At 42.6% G+C, this 14416-nt stretch overlaps 1 protein-coding gene across 10 annotated transcripts in view; it reads right to left on the minus strand.

The window, feature by feature from the left end:
* ZNF410 (zinc finger protein 410) overlaps positions 1 to 14416 on the minus strand; it is a 47164-nt gene that overhangs the window by 2180 nt on the left and 30568 nt on the right. For 9 of the 10 annotated variants that reach the window (XM_030803811.1, XM_030803812.1, XM_030803808.1 and 6 more), the window contains 3 exons: positions 9273 to 9398; positions 8173 to 8313; positions 6861 to 6988 (listed from right to left, as the gene is read on the minus strand). In XM_030803811.1, the coding sequence (XP_030659671.1) occupies positions 6861 to 6988; positions 8173 to 8313; positions 9273 to 9398 (395 nt within the window). Of the gene's footprint in view, positions 1 to 6860; positions 6989 to 7684; positions 7890 to 8172; positions 8314 to 9272; positions 9399 to 14416 lie in introns of those variants that run through there. The other variant, XR_004028001.1, reaches the window with a different exon arrangement.

Here is a 14416-nt window from a genome sequence, read left to right on the forward strand (position 1 = left end):
GGAAAGCATTCTAAGATGTAGTCAAAACTAGCTGGGAATCTCTTATACCGGTTCTTGAGTTCAAGAATGTGAACTCAATGTAAATATGGAGCCCCATTTAGGATGACATTTAGTAAGTATGACAGCCCAAAAGCCCTGGGGGTCCCAGTTGGGCCTGTGCAATGAGTCCTCCATCTAATTTTCAGATGTGGCACAATAATGAGGAAAAATAAAGATTGTCCACCTGAACCAGAGAGGTGACTTGTAGTTTCTGATATTTTTCCCATGGTAATTTTTATTATTTTTATTTATTTATTTATTTTTTAGACAGAGTCTCGCCCTGTCACCCAGGTTGGAGTGCAGTGGTGTGATCTCGGCTCACTGCAAGTTCCGCCTCCCGGGTTCATGCCATTCTCCTGCCTCAGCCTCCCGAGTAGCTGGGACTACAGGCGCCCACCACCACGCCCAGCTAATTTTTTTGTATTTTTAGTAGAGACGGGGTTTCACCGTGGTCTCGATCTCCTGACCTTGTGATCCGCCCACCTTGGCCTCCCAAAGTGCTGGGATTACAAGCGTGAGCCACCGCGCCCGGCCTTTTTTTTTTTTAAATAGAGTTTGGCTCTGTCACCCAGACTGGAGTGCAGTGGCAAGATCATGGCTCACTACAGCCTCAACCTCCTGGACCCAAGTGATCCTCTCACCTCAGCCTTCCAAGTAGCTAGGACCAGCTAATTTTCATTTTTTGTAGAGATGGGGTTTTCCTGTGTTGCCCAGGCTGGTCTCAAACTCCTAAGCTCAATTGATCCTCCCACCCCAGCCTCCCAAAGTGCTAGGATCACAAGCGTGAGCCACCGCACCCAGCCTCTCATGAAAATTTCTGATAACAGATTTGGTTGTTCTCTGATATTCTTGATAAGCTATTTTTATTTTTAGAGCATATTTACAGGAATTACAAGTTCATCAGTAGACTTTGATCTATACTGCTTGGTGATCTCCAAAAAGGTGAAATGGACATGTGTTGCAAATAGCCTTCACCTTCTCTGCCACCTGAAAGTTCTTAAGGAATCAACATTCCTCACTGGAGAAATGGCAAGTTATTACCAAGATCTTGGATGAGGAAGAGGACTAAGCCTGGAACCCTGAGGGCCTCAGAGCTTGAAAAAACACTGAAGTTATTGGAGGATCCAAACTAGTGAAGAAAGAAAAGGAGGGGATAAGCAGTGGAAATGCCTGTGATAAGAGGAGGAGAATAACAGTAAAAGTGAAGAAAACACAAAAGAAGTGAGGCTCAGACAGAGATATGGTATGTTCGTAAATATACAAAAACCCATGAGGAAAAAGTGACAGTGCAGGATTTTCAGCTACATCAAGGACAGCACTTTCCCCTTTGTGTTATTAATATTTTTCTAAGTGTTTTGGGCTTCCATTATGAACCTGGGTTTTGTGCCCTCCTGAAGACCATACTTCCTTTTTTTTGTTTGATTTTTGGGATAGGATCTCTCCCAGGCTGTAGTGCAGTGGCAGAATCATAGTTCACTGCAGCCTCGAACTCCTGGGCTCAAGTTGATCCTCCTGCCTCAGCCTCTGGAGTAGCTGGGACTACAGGTATGCACCACTATGCCTGGATAATTTTTAAAAAACTTTTTGTAGAGACAGGATCTTGCTCTGTTGTCCAGGCTTGTCTCGAACTTTTGGCCTCAAGTGATCCTCCCACCTTGTGCTGGGATTATAGACATGATCCACCACACCCAGGTCTTTCTTTTGTTTTTTAGGCAGCCTGTGTTATGCTGTCTCCTTGAGGCTGTAAGTGGGCAGCACCTATTATACATGGATGCTCTCAGGCCAATTCCAAGACTCATGTGCCTAGGTTCTAGGGAACAAATGTACTATTACTGGATATTCTGAATACACAAATCTGATCATGTCATACCCTACTTAAAACCGTGCAGTGGTTCTTCAGTGCCCCCAGGATAAAATCACGCCTTGTAAGACCTTTCAAGAGACTAGCTTATCTTTCCAGCTCTCAATTTTCCTCTTCAGTCCATCTCTTCATCCCATGTCCCATCACACTCAACCCTTTACGGTTCCACAGAGGCCCTCTACTCCCTCACCTTCTACTTTTGTACACACTGCTGTCCTTCTGCTTGTTATATTCTTCCAACTCCTTCTACTTCTCCATCAAGATGATTTCTATTCATCCCTCCCATCTCAGCTTAAACTCTAAAACATATTCTCTGACTTCTCCCAAGACTGGAACGTACTACACTTAAAAACTGCCAGTTTAGGCTGGGCGCAGTGGCTCATGCCTGTAATCCCAGCACTTTGGGAGGCCGAAGCAGGTGGATCACCTAAGGTTAGGAATTTGAGACCAGCCTGGCCAACATGATGAAACCCCGTCTCTATTAAAAATACAAAAAATTAGCTGGGTGTGGTGGCGGCCGCCTGTAATCCCAGCTACTCAGGAGTCTGAGGCATGAGAATTGCTTAAACCCAGGAGGTGGAGGTTGCAGTGGGCCGAGATTGTGCCACTGCACTCCAGCCTGGGCAACAGGGTGAAACTCCATCTAAAAAATAAAAAAAAAAAAAATTGCCAGTTGATTCATCAGTCACTTCTCCCATCCTAACCTCTCTGTACGGCGCAACTCCAGGGGCACCATATATATAGTTATGAAGGTCCTAATTCTGCCTATAAGCTATCTGAGGCAGAGACTGTGTTTTCTTTACTGTTGTATAACTAGTACCCTGCAGAATTCCTCGCACATACTAGGTATGTGGTAACTAACCGCTGAATGAATTAAATTTTCATACATCTGGCATTTATTTGGGTAATGTGGAGAATTTTAAAGATATTTACCAATACAGGAGAGAAAAGCTCTGAGGTTTCAAATATAAAAAAGAAAAGGCTAGGTGCTGTGGGTTGGCTTGCTCGAATAATAATGTGTACTAGATAAAAGAAAAATGAGATGGTTTTCCTGAAATGACGATTTCAGGGCAACCCTATGGTTGATGAGAGAAGTATTTCTTGTATAAAAGAATCACAATTAGGTCAGGCGCAGTGGCTCACGCCTGTAACCCCGGCAGTTTGGGAGGCCGAGGCGGCTGGATCACCTGAGGTTAGGAGTTCAAGACCAGCCTAGCCAACATGGTGAAACCCCGTCTCTACTAAAAATACAGCCGGGCATGGTGGCACATGCCTGTGGTCCCAGCTACTCAGGAGGCTGAGGCAGAAGAATCGCTTGAATTTGGGAGGTGGAGGTTGCAGTGAGCCGAGATGGTGCCACTGCACTCCAGCCTGGGCAACAGAGCAAGAATCCATCTCAAAAAAAAAAAAACAAAAAAACAAACAAACAAACAAAAATCATAATAAACACAGAGGAAACAAGAGAATTAGGATATGACCATTTTGCAGGACTTAATGAAAAACAGATCTAGGCTATGATCAGTAATGGTTGCCAAAACCTTTACATAATCTACCAGTCACTCTTAAGATCAACTGATTATCATGTGCCTCCTGATGAGATGTAATAGGAAGCAAGAGTATCATTTATGAAATATTCTTGCCAAGGGGGAAAAATTGAATCTAATCAAACCTCTAAATGTAACTACCAGTTTTTAGGAAATACAGTGGATAGAGAAATTAATATTAACAAAAGGAGTCAATCAGCCAAAACCAGAATGTGGGAAAATCTTTAGGACAAAAACTCCAATTCCTGGCCGGGCACGGTGGCTCACGCCTGTAATCCCAGCACTTTGGAAGACTGAGGCGGGTGGATCAGTTGAGGTCAGGAGTTTGGGACCAGCCTGGCCAACGTGGTAAAAGCCCGTCTCTACTAAAAATACAAAAATTGGCTGGGCTGGGTGGCAGGTGCCTGTAATCCCAGCTAATTGGGAGACTGAGGCAGGAGAATTGCTTGAACCTGGGAGGCAGAGGTTGCAGTGAACCGAGATCGTGCCACTGCACTCCGGCCTGGGCCATAGAGTAAGACTCAGTCTCAAAACAAACAAACAAAAACCCAATTCCTTACATAGATAGCCATACTGAAAAATAAAAAAAAGGAGGACTATTATAAAGAGAATTAAGAGAAATATTAACCAAATGCAATATACATTGTTTGAATCCTGACTAGCAAACCAACCATAAGATATTTTTGAGGGGGAGGAAAAAAAAGAACATAGACTATTAGAGGATACAATAAATTATTGTTATCTTTGTTTGAAGTGGTAAAGATATTATAGTTTTTTTAATACTGTATCTGTTAGAGGCATATACTGAAATATATACAGAAGAAATGACATGCCTACAATTTGCTTTGAAATACTCCATCATAAACAGCAACAACAGCAAAAGGAGGAAAGAGATAAAACAAGAACAGTATAAAGTTAATCGTGTTTTTGTCTTTTGAGACAGGGTCTCACTCTGTCACCCAGGCTGGAGTACAGTGGCACAATCACTGCTCACTGCAGCCTCAACCTCCCAGGCTTAGGTGATCCTCCTACTTCAGCCTCCCGAGTAGTTGGGCCACAGGCACATGCTACCACACCCGGCTAAATTTTTTTGTATTTTTTTGTAGAGATGGGAGTCTTATGTTGCCCAGGCTGGTCTTGAACTCCTGGATTCAAGCAATCCACTTGCCTCCGCCTCCCAAAGTGCTGGGATTACAGACATGGGCCACCGAGCGTGGCACAAAGTTAACTGTCAAAGTTAGGGCCAAGCACGGCAGCTCACACCTGTAATCCGAGCACTTTGGGAGGCTGAGGCGGGTGGATCACTTGAGGTTAGGAGTTCCAGACCAGCCTGGCCAACAGGGTAAAACCCTGTCTCTAATAAAAATACAAAAATTAGCCAGGCTTGGTAGTGGGTGCCTGTAATCCAGCTACTCAGGAGGCTGAGGTAGGAACATTGCTTGAACCCGGGAGGCGGAGGTTGCAGTGAGCTGAGATCACACCACTGCACTCCAGCCTGGGCAACAGAGCGGGACTCCATCTCAAAAAAAAAAAAAAAAAGTCAAAGTTAGGAGACAGGTGTGAGCCGCCCTCTCAGCCGTAACTTCGACATGGGTTTCTCATACTAGTCTCTCTCTCACTGTACTCTGAAAATTTCCTTAATAAAAGCTTTAAAATAGAAAAATGAAGACAAGAAAAATGGAGGAGAAAGAGGAAGGCTCCATAAGAGAGACATGTATGATTCATTCCAAAGCAGTTACCAGAAAAAGTGACTTAGGAAAGAACCAATGATATCAAAAGCAAAAACTTTAAATATAAGCAAAGACAATGGGTCACGATAATGAATAAAAAGAAAAAGAAAAGCATTAACATGTATGCCCAGAACCCTGTAATCCTGGGTACCCCCAAAGATATTAGAGAATAATGGAGAATTCAATATAGGATGCAGAGTCATTTGAATGATGTAACAGCTTACTGTGGTATAAAGGTTATAATGAAAAGAAAGAAGGCTGGGCACAGTGGCTCACGCCTGTAATTCCAGCACTTTGGGAGGCTGAGGCGGGCAGATCACGAGGTCAAGAGAGCGAGACCATCCTGGCAAACATGGTGAAACCCTGTCTCTACTAAAAATACAAAAAGATTAGCTGGGCGTGGTGGCACGCACCTGTAGTCCCAGCTACTCAGGAGGCTGAGACAGGAGAATTGCTTGAACCTGGGAGGCAGAGGAGGTTGCAGTGAGCCGAGAATGCACCACTGCGCTCCAGCCTGGGCAACGGAGCAAGACTGTCTCAAAAAAAAAAAAAGAGGAGAAAAGATGGAAGAGCACCGTAAAAACTAATGTAATACTGAAAGGATCCAAGCTACATAGGTTTTGACAAAAGTTTATGCATATGAAATGTGCTCGTGATGAAGTCATCCACTCCCATGACACAAGATTCTAAAACACTGACCAGTTTGCATTCTGTTTTCTGAGTCAAAGCCAAACTACAGAGTTGAAAGTGCTTAGCTCAACCTAAAACCCTTTTTGTTTAGATCAGAAGTCACCAACCCCCAGGCCATGGACCAGCACTGGTCCATACCCTGTTAGGAACTGGGCCGCACAGCAGGAGGTGAGCAGCAGGTGAGCAAGCATTACCACCTGAGCTCCACCTCTCCTGTCAGATCAGCAGCAGTAATAGATTCTCACAGGAGCACAAACCCTATTGTGAACTGTGTATTTGAGGCATCTAGATTGCGCACTCCTTATCAGAATCTAATGCCTGATGATCTGAGGTGAAACGAAACCGGTCCCTGGTGCCAAAAAGGCTGGAGACCACTGATTTAGGTAATGGTTCTCACTTAGCAAGCAAGTGAACAAATTTGTATATGCCCATTTGGTTAAGCCTGGTATCTCCCAGACATATGACTATAGCAGAATGAACAATAATTATGTTTAATGATTTTGTTACTACCTTTTTTGCTGAGGGACTTTTTCCAGGATGTTATTTCTGGAGAAAAGAAAGGGATCTCTAGGAAATACTTGCTCCTCTCTGGTAGAGAAATTTCACCCAATTTACACAGGCCAGGCCCTCTTCTCTGAATAACTTAACAGGTGAGGCCAACATGCATTTATTCAGTGCCTGCTGTGTGCCTTTATAAAATAAAAGCTGTATCTTCATGTTATAGTGTGGCAGAGAATAGTGGGAACAGATATCAATGAGGAATGTGTATAAAAGAACTTTAAAGCTGGGAGTCCCAGCTGTGACAGACCAATCTCCAATTCATTAAGACCCTAACCCTCAGGCTCCTTTCAAGCTGAACTCATGCTTAATTTAAAGGAAAATATTCATGCCAAAGTTTCCAGGAAATGGAAACCGGAGACTTTTTCAGGTCCTCTAAATTCTCAATCATTCCCCACATGAACTGCCACAGAAACAAAGGGCAAGAGACTACTTTACCTCTTGTGGATTTACTGCAGTTAAGACAGAAACTTCATATGATTGCCTCCCTGACTGCATGGTCACGAGGTGATGTGTCACATCAGGCACTGAAGACAGGGAACGTGGGGATCCTTCAGCAAGCACCTCTGTGAAGCAACAGAAAAATGTTTCAATGAAAAGTGAATCCAGAGATATACCTATCTGGATCATTAAGCCTCTCATTAACAACTCTAAAACTCTATTCCTCTATTTCCCATATTCCTCTATTTCTTCCAAGTTAATCCTGTCTGATAAGCATTATCAGTGAATTTGGAAAGTATTATAAAAAGAGAATAGAAAGGCAAGAAATCTTAATACAGGACTTAGAATAATATGGCGTTAGCGCTGTTAACTGAATTAAAACTATGTATGAAACAGGCAAAAGTCTTAGGCAAGCAGGTAAGGGAACCAAAGCCACCCTTAAAGCAGTCGCCAATGATACTAATAGCACTTACTAACTGAATATGATATGAGTAACAAAAACATAGGGTCTCACAGTTACTAAATGTTCATCAGTGGGATCACCATGAAAATCTTCTGGAAATAGTTTATGGATATATCACTTAGCCCTCAAAAAATTAAAAGTTTCTTCTAGGGGTTTTCTAGATTATACAACTATTTTATGCTGTACCATATAATTTAATGTTGGCTTATGTACTGTCTTTTATGTACTCAATGTTCTTTCCCATATATATGTAAGCTTTCACTTCTCAACTGGATTTTAAGGTCCCTATCTTCTATTTTTGTCTTTCCCATGGTGCCAGGCACACAGTAGGCACTGAATAAATGCATGCTGACCTCACCTGTTAAGTTTTTCAGAGAAGAGGGCCTGGCCTGTGTAACTTGGGTGAAATTTCTATACCAGGGAGGAGCAAGTGTTTCCTAGAGAGCCCTTTCTTTTCTCCAGAAGATATGGCTTTTGAAGGTATGGAGAAATTGCTTTATATCTCCTCTGTAAAACCTGGTTATGTTCTGTTTAAATGTTTTAAAAGTTAAGTTCTTCCATAACTGCAATAGGAAAGATAGAAATAGTTGGGCTAGGATGCTAAGATTATGAATAATTTCTTCTTAAGAATTTTTTCTTTTTATTCTTTTATTATATTATCTTCAATGAAAAAAAAATTTTAAAACAGATTCACTAATCCACCCCAGAGAATAAGAACACAAATGCTACTCATACCACAGCTACTCATAAGAAATGAGATTTAAACATACATTGTGGAGACACCCCATTCCTTAGCCCCTAGTTGCAGCCCATTTTTCCCAAATAAAGGAGAGTTGGAAGTCTTACCATCATCAACTCCCAGGATAGAATTGGTATTTGGTAGGTTCAAGGACTCTCCACCAAGGCTGGGCTGGGAATTCATAGACACCAGGTTTTTACTGGGTACTGAAGCCTCTTCAAGCAAACTACTGCCCATTAGTGGCTCAGCTGCATAGAGAATAGGTTGTGAGAGACATACAGCAATCAAGGCTGTGCCTGGTCCTCATTTTCTTTCAACAGAAGCTGGCCTTCTCTTTCATTACTAGAAGTTAACCTATAAATGGGATGCCACCTCTTATTTCACCTACTTTCGAGAAACAAGAATAAACCTAGAAGGGAAAGAGTAAGCCTTAGAAGATAATGATCCTTGCTTGTGTTCAGCATCTGAAGAATTAGCATATGAAACGGATAGGTGGATCTTTAGAAAGGACTATTTGGAATAATTAAGGAAAGATATAGCAAAGGAATAAGAATTAAAAAGAGTTATCAAATTTCAGGCAGGGCAAAAAGGTAGTCATGACTGGTAAATAAAATATGCTTCCAGCCTGGCCAACATGGTGAAACCCCATCTCTATAAAAATATAAAAATCAGCCAGGTATGGTGGCACTTGCCTATAATCCCAGCTACTCAAGAGGCTAAGGCAGAAGAACTGCTTGAACCCAGGAGGCAGAGGTTGCAGTGAGTCCAGATGGCGCCACTGCACTCCAGCCTGGGTGACAAAGAGAGACTCCATCTAAAAAAATAAAAAAGCTTAAACTCTTCCCATGCGGAAATCTTTTACCACTGTGTTACTCAAATGCTTGTTCATGGATCAGCACTAGTTACCATCAAACTCACTAGGGAAACTTTTAAAACTACAGATTCTAGGATCTTGCAAATTATCTCATTTATCAGATTGCTTTGTTTTATTGGTGGGGGGACAAGCAACAGAAAGTATATAAATTTTAAAAGGTTGCAGATGATTCTACTGTATAGCTATGTTTGGAAACCATTAGCCCATCAAATGAGACCAGGTCTACCTACCCAAAACAGAATCAGAAAATTTCCAGATAACCAGGCAGGACAGTGATTTGGCTCTTTGAACCCTAGAAGTAGTATAGCCCTCCACTATGCCCACCCTCCTCACCAGTTTGCTCCTGCTCTTGACTCCCAGCTGCTCCCAGCTGCAAGTGATGCTTTCTCATATGCACATTCCTGCTTCCACTCTGAGAGAAGGTCTTCCCACAGACTTGGCACTGATGAGGCTTCTCTCCTGAAACAGGGACCAGGTTAAACAGGGAAGCCAAAAGGACAGGAAGAGAATGAACTCAAGACCTAGATGAAGAAACCCAGAGAATGTTAAACTGAACATAAGCAGCTGCTCCTTTTCCCATTCCCCACCTTCCCAGCCTCTCAAACTTCAGTATATGGGGGAAGGCAGGAAGAGTACACCAGAAGGGCTTTAGCACACACCCTGCTCCCAGCCCCTGGTCCTTTCCAGACCTACTGTAATGCTGCCTTCACAAACCTCTTTGGTATAGGACCATGGCAACCACAAAAAATATGCCTTCTTTTTCAGATAGTCTTCTATGGACCTCTAGGACATGTGCTTTCCTCAAGGATTCCAATCCTGTGTTCCTAATATCCCCTTGTCATATTCCCTGCCACCCTCTTTAGGGTCATCAACATTCACACTGGTGGCTCTAACATAATAATCTAAATTGTCCTCTATGTCTTCAAGTCCCAAACTCTCCATCTCCATTCTACCTACCCAGAAAACCATACTTAGAGCAGGGGTCAAAAACTCATGTCTATAGGAGACTGATAGGTAGCAAAAGTAAGTAAAATGGCCAAGTGGGGGCCGCAGTAACCTAGAGAGTACCTAGAAAAGGGGCAGCTGTTATTCAGCTCTAGCCAATTGTTGCCATGGGTAGATTAAGGCCTAGCACAGCCAGATTCTCTGATTTTTTTTTTAAAGACACTGGAAATAAGGATTTTTAAGTAGAATCTCCCAATTTCTAAATGCTAGGAACAAATTCACAATCGACAAAAACATGGTACAGCAATCATCATTGCTGATTGTATTTTGCTGGGAATGCAAAATACAAAAACCTCTTTGGGGAATCTGACCAGATCTAGAAAAATTGTAGATGCACTTGCCCTTTGACTTAGGAATCCCACTTCTAGGAATATGTCCCAAAATTATAGCGGCAAAATGTGAAATACTCTGTGCACAAGGTTATTCATCACTGCAACATTATTTTAAATGGCTAAATACTGGAAACAACGTAAATATTCATCACAGAGACTAACTAAAAAGCTATAGATACTGCAATAGTCCTGCATAGCAAAAAAAAAAAAAAACTATACAGTAGAAACAGGGTAGAATATTACAAAGCTTAAAACTAAAAACTGAATCACCATTTGAACCAGCAATCCCATTACTGGCTGTCTACCCAAAGGAAAATAAACTGCTCTACCAAAAAGACACCTGCCCTCACATGTTCAGTGCAGCACTATTCACAACAGCAAAGACATGGAATCAACCCAGGTGCCCATCAATGGTAGATGAGATACGGAAAATGTGGCACATACACACCATGAAATACTATGCAGCCATAAAAAAGAACAAAATCATGTCCTCTGCAGCAACATGGATGCAGATGGAGGCCATTATCCTAAGCAAATTAACACAGAAACAGAAAATCAAACACCATGTTCTCACCTATAAGCGGGAGCTAAACACTGGGTACTTATGGACACAAAGATGGGAACAATAAACACTGGGGATTCCAAAAGCGGCTACGGGGCAAGGGTTGAAAAACTACCTATCAGGTACTATGTTCACTGCTTGGTCAACAGGGTCATTAGTAGCCCAAACCTCAGCATCATGCAATATACCCTTGTAACAAACTTGCACATGTACCCCCTGAATCTAAAATAAATTTATTTTAGCCAGGTGCAGTGGTTCACACATGTAATCCCAGCACTTTGGGAGGCCGAGGCAGGCAGATTACTTGAGGTCAGGAGATCAAGACCAGCCCGGCCAACATGGTGAAACCGCATCTCTACAAAAATTAGCTAGGTGTGGTGGCAGGCACATATAATCCCAGCTGCTTGGGAGGTTGAGGCAGGAGAATTGCTTGAACCCAGGAGGTGGAAGTTGCAGTGAGCCAAGATCATGTCACTGCACTCCAGCCTGAGCCAGAGTGAGACTCTGTCAAAAAAAAAAAAAAAAAAAAGGCCAGGTGCGGTGGCTCACGCCTGTAATTCCAGCACTTTGGGAGGCCAAGGCGGGAGGATCACAAGGTCAGGAGATCGAGACCATCCTGGCTAACACAGTGAAACCCCATCTCTACTAAAAATACAAAAAAGTAGCCGGGCGTGGTGGTGGGCGCCTGTAGTCCCAGCTACTTGGGAGGCTGAGGCAGGAGAATGGCGTGAACTCAGGAGGCGGAGCTTGCAGTGAGCCGAGATCGCGCCACTGCACTCCAGCCTGGGAGACAGCAAGACTCTGTTTAGGGGGAAAAAAAAAAAAAAGGTATATGAAATGTCCAGAACAGGCAAATCCAGACACAGAAAGCAGATTAATGGTTGCCAGGGGCTGAAGAAAGAGAGAAATGGGCAATGATACTAATAATGGGAATTCTTTTTCTTTTTTTAATCATCTCCTGGATATGGGGATCCTTTTTGGGATGATGAAATGTTGTGGAGTCGGACAGTAGAGAAAACTTTAAAACTATGAATAGATAGTTGGCCATCCACATCCATTGATTCAACCAAGCAGATAAAAAATATTCAGAAAAAATAAAAATAAAAAATAACAGGCCAGGTGCAGTGGCTCATGCCTGTAATCCTAGTACTTTGGGAGGCCAAGGCAGGTAGATCACTTGAGGTCAGGAGTTCCAAGACCTGGCCAACATGGTGAAACCCTGTCTGTACTAAAAATATAAAAATTAGCTGGGCACATGCCTGTAATCCCAGCTACTTGGGAGGCTGAGGCAGGAGAATCACTTGTTCCCAGGAGGTGGAGGTTTCATTGAGCCAAGATCGTGGGCCACTGCACTCCAGCCTGGGCAACAGAGTGAGACTCCATCTGAAAAAATAAATAAAAAATAACAATATAGCAATAAAAAATACAAATAACCAATATAGCATAACTATTCACATAGCATTTACGTTGTATTAGGTACTACCAGTAATCTATAGATGATTTAAAGCATATGGGAGGATATGTGTAGGTTATATGCAAATACCATGCCATTTTATGTAAGAGACTTGGGTATTTGTGGATTTTGGTATCTGTGGGGTCCTGGAAGCTATACACCACAGATAACAAGGGATAATTATATTACTACTAAAAATCACTTAGTTGCACACTTTTTTTCTTTTTATATTTTAGACGGAGTCTCACTCTGTCGCCCAGGCTGGAGTGCAGTGGCATGATCTCGGGTCACTGCAACCTCCGCCTCCCGGGTTCAAGTGATTCTTGCGCCTCGGCCTCCTGAGTAGTTGGGATTACAGGCACATGCCACCACACCCGGCTAATTTTTGTATTTTTAGTAGACATGGGGGTTTCACCATGTTGGCCAGGCTGGTTTTGAACTCCTGACCTCAGGTGATCCACCCGCCTCGGCCTCCCAAAATGCTGGGATTACAGGCACGAGTCACCATGCCCAGCCGGACTGCACACTTTTTTTGAGATGAATCTTATGGTATGTGAACTATATCTCAAATAACCTGCATTTGCTTGTATATGCAAAAAGAACCACTGGAAAAGTAAACCAAATAGGAAATAAAAAGTGGTTATACCTATAAGAGAAGGAGGGAGGGGACACGGTAAAGAAACACACCTATAATCAAGGCTTTTTGAAAAAGAAACTGAAGCAAATCTATATATCAAGCTGGTGATATATTAAAACAATGATTTAAAGGGTATTTAAACATAGTATTATTCTAAGAAAAACACAGCTCCAAAAGTCTTAAACTTCATTCTGTAGACAAATTGATAATATTGGTATTATCACTTTGAAACAATATTGTATTAATGTTATGAACCAAGATTTTCAATGTAAGAAAAAAATATAAAGTACAAAAAAATCTCCTGAAAATTGTTTAATATGAAAATTTAAATTGGAATTATCAACATGAACCAATTATTTTCTTTTCAAAAATATGTCTTTTCTAGTTCTTTCCACCAAAAAGTTCTAGAAACAGTAACAACCTTTTATTTTTTTGGGGGGGGGACTCAGTCTCACTCTGTTTCCCAGGCTGGAGTGCAGTGGCGCATCTCGGCTCACTGCAGCCTCCACCTCCTGGGTTCAAGAGATCCTCATGCCTCAGCTTCTCAAGTAGCTGGGATTACAGGTGCGTGCCACCACACCCAGCTAATTTTTGTATTTTTTTTTTTTTTGTAGAAACGGGGCTTCACTGTGTTGCCCAGGCTGGTCTCGAACTCATGGGCTAAAGTGATTTGCTCGCCTCAGCCTCCCAAAGTGCCAAGATTACAGGCATAAACCCCTGTGCCCTGCCAACAATAACAACCTAACAGCAACGGGCACATGGCACCCAGACTGTGATTCCAACTATAAAGAACCAGGACTCCATGGAGGAATAGCTGATTCCAAGTCCAAGGTAAGCCTGGGAACTGTTGTTGTGTTAGAAAGCAAAGAGGCTATAACAAGACAAATGGGTCATGTCAAAAGCATAAATACAGCATGAGAAGCTCCAAAAATAACAACCAGGCCAGGCACGGTGGCTCACGCCTATAATCCCAGTACTTTGGGAGGCCAAGGCAGGTGGATCACTGGAGGCCAAGAGTTCAAGACCAGCCTAACAAGGCAAAACCCCATCTCTACTAAAAAATATGCAAACATTAACAAGACATTGGTGGTGGACGCCTATAGTGCCAGCTACTCACGAAACTGTGGCATGAGAATCGCTTTAACCAGGGAGGCCAGTATAATTACCCTCATAGAAAAGCTAAAGATATCACAAAAAAACATTACAGACCAATATCCCTCATGAACATACAGACTCCTTTTCCTCCTCCTTTCCACTCTCCCCCCTCCTTCTCTATCTCTCCCTTCCTCTCATCCTTCCTTCCTTCCCTCCCTCCCTCTCTCTTACTGATTGATTTTTTTTATAGAGGACAAGTCTCCCTATGCTGCCCAGGCTGGTCTAGAACTCCTAGGCCCAAGCAATCCTCCTGCCTTGGCCTCCCAAAGTGCTGAGATTACAGGCATGAGCCACCACATCCAGCCAGCTGTAAAAATTCTTAACAAATTATGA

This window comes from Nomascus leucogenys, chromosome 22a (assembly GCF_006542625.1).
Source record: "Nomascus leucogenys isolate Asia chromosome 22a, Asia_NLE_v1, whole genome shotgun sequence".
NCBI classification, from domain to species: Eukaryota; Metazoa; Chordata; class Mammalia; order Primates; family Hylobatidae; genus Nomascus; species Nomascus leucogenys.